The sequence below is a fragment of the Nannobrachium achirus genome (genome assembly GCF_963921795.1).
Source record: "Nannobrachium achirus genome assembly, chromosome: 17".
NCBI lineage: Eukaryota > Metazoa > Chordata > Actinopteri > Myctophiformes > Myctophidae > Nannobrachium > Nannobrachium achirus.
This window is the reverse complement of record NC_137824.1, coordinates 52,098,260-52,105,215: the sequence shown is the minus strand read 5'-3', so window position 1 is coordinate 52,105,215 and position 6,956 is coordinate 52,098,260. Positions and strand designations below refer to the sequence as shown.

The following is a 6,956-nucleotide window of genomic DNA, read 5'->3' as shown; positions in this document are numbered from 1 at the left end:
TACAGGTATACTTGGTTAGAACATGCTTAAATATTCGACAATGAGGGTCTATTTCCAAAATAGCCATTTTTACCCAGATGTCCCTAGTGTCCATCTATCTATCTATCTATCTATCTATCTATCTATCTATCTAATCAATCAACTAATCAATCATTCTTTACTACTTGCAGAGGTAATAAACAGGTTATCTCTAGCGCCAACTCCTGTGCACAGCATGTTGTTTTTCGGCGGCCCCACTCTGCCCTCTAGTGGAAATGAAATGTAGAAGTGCATCGCACATTTCAGTCCGCCGGAAACATAGTGCTTTAGGAGGAGACTTCCTGTGTGTTTAATCCACTGACCACTTGTTGATACCAGGTGGTGGGAGAGTTTGGGGTCATTCATTCATTCCAACGTAAGAAATGATGAAAACAAACACGTCGTGAACCCGTTCACGAGGCTTACGAGGAGGTAAAGCATGCCTGGGCTGAGAGAAGCTGGACTGGTGGGAGCCTCCGTCGCTGTGACGGGTGGACTTGTGTATGTTATCTGGACCTATCTGTCCTCCTCTTCACGAGACAAACAGCAACCAACCGCAGAGACACGGCAGCAGCAACATGCTGAAGCTGAGAATGAAACCCAAGAAGCCCAACCTGAAGACGAAGGTGTCCTGCTGCTGCTGCAACAACAACCTGTTGTTGTGGAAGCCGTGACTGCACATGTTGACACCTCGGAGGCTGTTGCCGTCGAGGTATGTTGGTTTCGTTGTCTAAGTGCAGTGGTGTGAACATGTTATTGTACTCTGACAACAGTAGTGGTGGTGGTCGCCACCAGTGTTGCATGCATTCATTCATTGGTGATTCAATGTTTGGGGGGATACGGTTTTAATGACGTCAGACGCACGTCGCTTAACGCCTACACAAGAGTTCAGAACCTAATAGTGAAGGGATATCTTAAAAACTCCTGAAATAAATTCCTTACCAAAATAAAAAAGGGTTGCCCCGCTGATCAGTATTAAATCTCGAAAGACACTAGGAGGTGCTCTTATCGGGCCCCTCATTGATTACGGAGTCCTTGTCTGCTATCGCGACGCCCCAGCTGCCTTAAAGTTAAAGCTTCAACGAACGCATCAACGTAGATTTAACACTAAACAAGGCGCTAACTCGTTCTCCTGCTATACCATCAACATGTGGAACGCCCTCCCACAAGCCTTAAAGGAGAGCAAATCCCTAGCCTCCTTCAAAATTGGTATGAAAAGTCACCTTCAGACAGCTGCTAACCGAGACTTGTAAATAGACTAAGCCCCCATGCCCCCCTTTTTTCTTTCTTTTCTGCCTTTGTATTTGATGTTATGCTTTTGAAACTGATATTATCCTAGATAAAGTATGTTCTATCCGTCTGTCTTTCAATGTTATATGAGATACTTAAAGTGTGGTTCCTGTGGAAATAAGCCTTGGCTTTCTAGGATCTCCTTTTAGTTGACCTTGTACCAGTGATTTATACTGTCATGAAACTGTACTTTTTTCTATTGCAAACTTCTAATAAATTCTTCAATCAATCAAACCAATGTGTTTGTAAAGGTGTCTCGTAACACATCTCACAAAGACTGAAATCCAGTTTCCCTAGGAGAATCCTTGATAGCTGCTGAAAGTTGGGGTCCCATTAAAACAACTATACAGGATAAAACACATCAAAATAAATATGCTTTAAGTAGCATGTGAGGGGTCAAACTATGTTTTTTTTTCATGATTCTGAATCCATTGCAAGCATTTGTTTTGCACGAAAAACATTCCTTGGGGTAAAGGCGGCTCCCACAAAACTGAAAAGTGATTAAGACTGCAGATAATTAATTCATCGTGCATGTGTGTATGTGTGTCCTTGTGTGTAGTCCAAGCCTGTGGAGAAAGGGAAGCAGGTGTTGGTGTTGGGTCTGGATGGAGCAGGCAAGACTTCTCTGCTGCACTGTTTCTCCACCGGGGCGTTGGAGCAGGATGTGGTTCCTACAGACGGATTCAACGCTGTCTCCATCAACCGAGAGGACCTGCAGATTGAGTTCCTGGAGAGTAAGTCAATACTCACCATAAGTAGTAGTAGTAGACAGTAGGGGTGTCTTCTAAAAATCGACGAATCGACGCGTCGTTTTAAGCCCCGGGAATCGACGCCAATTGTTTGAGTCGAAGCGAAAATATATATTTTTTTATATCACCAGTTATAGCCTACTACTGCCAGTACTGCGGTGCACTGCTGGACTGGTGTGGTGTCATGTACTTCCAATGAGAAGCAGCAATTGGCGAACAGTTATTTATTGTCTCGCACCAGCGTCGGGTTGAAAGTGAGACGGAACGGCCAGAACGGTTCAGAACCGCCGCTTCGTTAAAACATTCAGAGCCGGGACAGTGTTCCGTTAAGAGGAGGAAGCACGCTGTAAAAATCCCATATTAAATAACCTGCCACAGCACAAACGCGCGTCCACGAAGTAGTAAACAATCTTCTGAAGTCAAATTAACATACACAAGTGTAGGCTACAAGTTACATTTTCTAATTAAAGTGCTTCTGAATTGTTCCAGTGTTGTAATCCATGATGAATGATTGTGTTTCGCTGTGTTTGCGTCCATGACATGTCCACACTCCTGGCTCAAGCGGGAGCTGTGCCTCCACCTTTTTATGATCAGTTTCTGAAAGGAATCCGTTCTCGACACTGACTCATTACTCTGTCAGTGCTCTGTGTCCCGCGACTGCGGACTGGATCCCATCGTTCATTTAAAAGAGCCGTTCAAGAGAGCGGAATCGTTCGCGAATGTCTCATCTCTACTGCACGCTGCAGACAGTGCAGAGAGACGGGGCAGAGTTGAAACAGCGGAGATGTTTTATTTGTTTCAACGGTGTGTTATAACTCTATGATTGTACACTGCTATGCAGATAACATTTGTGCTCGCGCACCGATATCACCGAAAACACTGTGTATTCAATTCATCTCTTAATGTATTATTCTATTATGTTGACGTGGTTTAAAGCAACACTTTTTTTTTCTTTTTTTTTTTACACAAAGTAGACTATAAAACGATTCGTCGACGCGTCGGATTAACCCCCGCGACTCGAATCGACTTCATAAATCCTGTGTCGAAGACAGCCCTAGTAGACAGTAGACACACATTCATTGACAGTGATAGTCTTTAAGTCACTTGACTCCAGGCTCAAGTCACGTGTGTCCTTAGTTGGCCTAGGTTTGAATCCCATCGGTGCAGTATTCTCAACTGGAATAACTTTTGTCAGTTCAAAATAGGTTTGCCAAGTGACACGCAGTCATGCAACAAAAGATTCGTTAAGCCAGACCACTGTGCAATCTTTGTATAGTAAATGATGTAAACTGACTAGATAATTTAAATATCCCCTCCAATCTGCCATTCAAATGGAACATTTTTTCTCCATTGTTGGCTGGATGAAAGACAACTCTCCTGTTTAAATACTATCCTACAATTCCTACCCCAGTTGTGGGATGTTTTTTAAATATTAGTTTTTTGGGCTTTTTATGCCTTTATTCGATAGGACAGCAGACTGACAGGAAATGGGGAGAGAGACGGGGAATGACATGCGGCAAAGGTCGTCCGGACGGGGAATCGAACCGGCGATGCCAGCAGGCATCATAGCCTAATATGTGGTATGCGCCTTGCCCACTAGGCTAGCAGGTGCCCCAGTTGTGGGATGTTTTAATCCAAAGTGTCTGTATTGTGAGAACCCAGTGGGAAGTGGACACTGTTAGTGCCATGCTTGATTAAGGATTATTCAATTATAACATTTATTATTTTGCTAGATGTTCTGTACACAGGTACAATCAAAGGATGTCTAATGTTGGCATAGACAATCAAAGTCAACGATTATAATATATAACCTAACTTTTATATTCTGATCTCTCTTACTGTATGTAGTTGGAGGGCGGGAGAACCTGCGGCCCTACTGGCAGAAATACATGCCCAGGGCTCTGGTGCTGGTGTTTGTTGTAGACGCTTCCAACAAGGACCAGTTCCCCTTGGCTAAGAAACACCTGCATGAACTGCTGGCTGGATCACATCCCCAGCTCCCCTTAGTGGTGCTGTCCAACAAAGTGGTGAGAAGGACAGATTAACGATACAGACACATACACACATACATCAATTACACTTTTCAATTTAAACATTTCTTTTATCTTTCATTATCTTCAATGGCAATGGTGAGCTGTTGCTTTTTTTTAAATGCAAAACCAATGAGCAACATGTACAATAATATGCATATGTGTGTTTTTATGTATTCATTCATTCATTGTTTTGGGTTGCTGTTGCCCGATCCCGATCACGTGATCGGATCGGCCGCCGATATGGCCGTTTTTATAACATCGGAGATCGGGAAAAAAATATCGAAAAAAAAAAAAAGTTTTTTTTTTTTTTTTTTTTTAAATATTTTCTGGGAGTACTGAAAGTTACAGGTAAGGTGAATGCGATATGAAATGTAAGCTTACCATAATCACAGTAATCCTTAATCATTTTCAATCATACTTTTGGAGAAATGAGACAGACAGCACTGCAGAGGGAAGGTGATTGTGTCAGACTCTGTCCAGCTGGCAGCTGATGCCAATAAGTAGTAATTGGCCCCTTGTTAATGGATCAAAGGACGGCAATTATGTCTCTCTGCACTGTCAACTAGCTGCTACAGATGCATACTTTTCAAGCAGACTGGTTAATTGGTTCTTAACTTATTTTGTTTCAACTTTAAAAATGGCCAATGTTTTACCAGTTTTTATATAGTTTGTTGATTATTTTTGATGTTGTAATGGTCTATTTTATTTCAAAAGTCCTTAAATCGTGACTTCACTGCCAAATTTCAAAGGCCACACCAAAGGTCCGCTGCACAATGATTGAGAAACACTGCACTAGTAGGCCTATATCACTATACACTACTCATAAGCTTTGTTTTTAATTTGTTGATTCAGTGCTGCACTAAGTGATAGAATGAATAGAATTTTTTTTCTTAATGCCTTGCCAAAAGATCGGATCGGGAAAGATCGGGATCGAATCGGAAGCAATAATATTTGATCGGTATCGGATCGGGAGCAAAAAAACCCTGATCGGGGCATCCCTGTATGAATAGGATCCTGTCTGCAAATGTGTTAACATTTTATGAACCTGGGACCTATTTTCTTTTACATTTGATTTAAAACATTTGTTTCCAATTTGCGTGTACGTTGGGATATCTCTATTAAGTTGTTTGTTCATTTCCTTGGTTTTCAGGACCTGCCAGGGGCCTGCAGTATCACAGAGCTCCATGAAAACCTGTCCCTGTCTGACGTCGGAGACCAGCGCAAGTTGTACCTCATAGGCACGTCTGCCAAGAGTGCAGACATGGAGCTTAACTCGGGTGTGCAGGATTCACGAGACCTTATAGTACAACTGGTGTGTGAGGGTTAGGGTAGCCAAAAGTCCTTAGTTCAGGCCCTGTTTACTCTGTGACTAGCCATGCTTACATGGAGCCTAATATTCCAATTCTAATTGGATTAAAAGCCCAAACAGAATAAATGTGCTGCATAGGAACGCTTACATTGGAACAAACAGGCCCAAACCAATGGACATTTCAATTGGTTGCAGAGCGGTAGTTTAAACCTGTTCACAGACTGATCAAGCTCACCACGCGTCTACTTATGAAGCTTCCTGAGCTTGTAGATCAGCCATTTCCGCTATTTGTCATAATTATGACAAAGTATATAATATAGGGTTCAAGTGTTTAATGTGTGCCGCTGCTATGAGCAGTCTTTTTTGTTAATCCGCTTCTCCAAATATGGTGTTACCGCTGTATATAACTGTTACGATATAACAAGTAGAATTTTCCTTAAAAAATTATTTTAGACACAACGTGTGTATTACACATTATTCTTATACTTATACATTTTCGGGGTGTCAATCGCTGAGGTCATTTGAATGTGGGAAAATGGGACTCCTCCCCAGAGAGATGGAGGCTCACTAGCAGTGGTGGAAAAATAACTTTTTTACTTTAGTAAAAGTATCAATACTGCAATGTAGAAATACTCAGTTACAAGTGAAAGTCTGGAATTCGAAATCTACTTCAGTAAAAGTACAAAATGATTGGTATTAAAATGTACCACAAGTAGAACAATGTCCCATTTCAAAATGTATAAAAATCTTTTTGAAAATAGCAGATCTACAAGCCATCGGTGGAGTTGAGTCGGGGGGGGGGGGGGGGGGGCAAACTTTTACTGTTGTTTACAAACTGCAACTGACGACATCCTCCTACCTTTAAGCAAAAAAAATCCAAATATGTTTATTTTTACAAGCATTTTGACTGCATTCTTAAAAAGGGTATATTAAAAATTGTCTATTTTTTATGGTTGGATTTGGTTTACACACTTGGTTACACTTCTGGTTTTTGAGCATTTCAGGGATGCAATGGCAATGTTGCTTGTTGTTAGCTTTATGCATTTTAGTGGACCAGTGTGTTTTGTGTGTGATGAATGTAAAGGACAGCCTAGATTTCTACCGTGTATGTCCAAAACCGACGGATCCACTGTAGTTGTCATTTAGACACAAGCTTATTCATACTTTTCATTGTTTCAATATTTATAAAACCCACAGACAGACGAAAACCACTTTTGCGAAGAGGTTGTAGATAAGGCTATTTTCGCTACTTTTGCATGACACTTGTACAACGACGAAGTAGGCTTTAATTAATGGGGTGAAAGAAATAAAACATGGGATTTGGAGATACAAGATTTCTGCCCGACAGCAATGACTTGCAAAAAAAGCTTTCTATGGAAATAATTTCAAATAAAAAAGCCTTTTGTTGACAGATTATGGACCTATTAGTATAGTTATGTACTCTGATTTTAATCTTGTGTTAATAAAGAGTCAGTTTGCTGCCAGGACATCTGTGTGGTGTGGGTTTTGGTCAGAGCCCCCGTAATATATTGGTCTGGAGGTTTTATTGGTCATTAT

General features: G+C 41.3%; 1 protein-coding gene across 1 annotated transcript; it reads left to right on the top strand.

The window, feature by feature from the left end:
- The first annotated feature begins 345 nt into the window (after positions 1-345).
- arl9 (ADP-ribosylation factor-like 9) lies at positions 346-6,178 on the top strand. The gene is made up of 4 exons (XM_080746026.1): positions 346-730; positions 1,868-2,042; positions 3,906-4,084; positions 5,241-6,178. Exons 1-4 carry the CDS (start codon positions 458-460, stop codon positions 5,415-5,417), a joined length of 804 nt encoding a protein of 267 aa, XP_080602152.1. The 5' UTR covers positions 346-457; the 3' UTR covers positions 5,418-6,178.
- The last annotated feature ends 778 nt before the right edge of the window (positions 6,179-6,956 follow it).

What these genes read in the sequence shown, in the direction of transcription:
- arl9 (XM_080746026.1), top strand. Translation starts at nt 458, where the DNA reads ATGCCTGGGCTGAGAGAAGCTGGACTGGTGGGAGCCTCCGTCGCTGTG. An exon ending in CGGAGGCTGTTGCCGTCGAG is followed by an intron (nt 731 to 1,867) that starts GTATGTTGGTTT and finishes CCTTGTGTGTAG; the next exon opens with TCCAAGCCTGTGGAGAAAGG. An exon ending in TGGTGCTGTCCAACAAAGTG is followed by an intron (nt 4,085 to 5,240) that starts GTGAGAAGGACA and finishes CTTGGTTTTCAG; the next exon opens with GACCTGCCAGGGGCCTGCAG.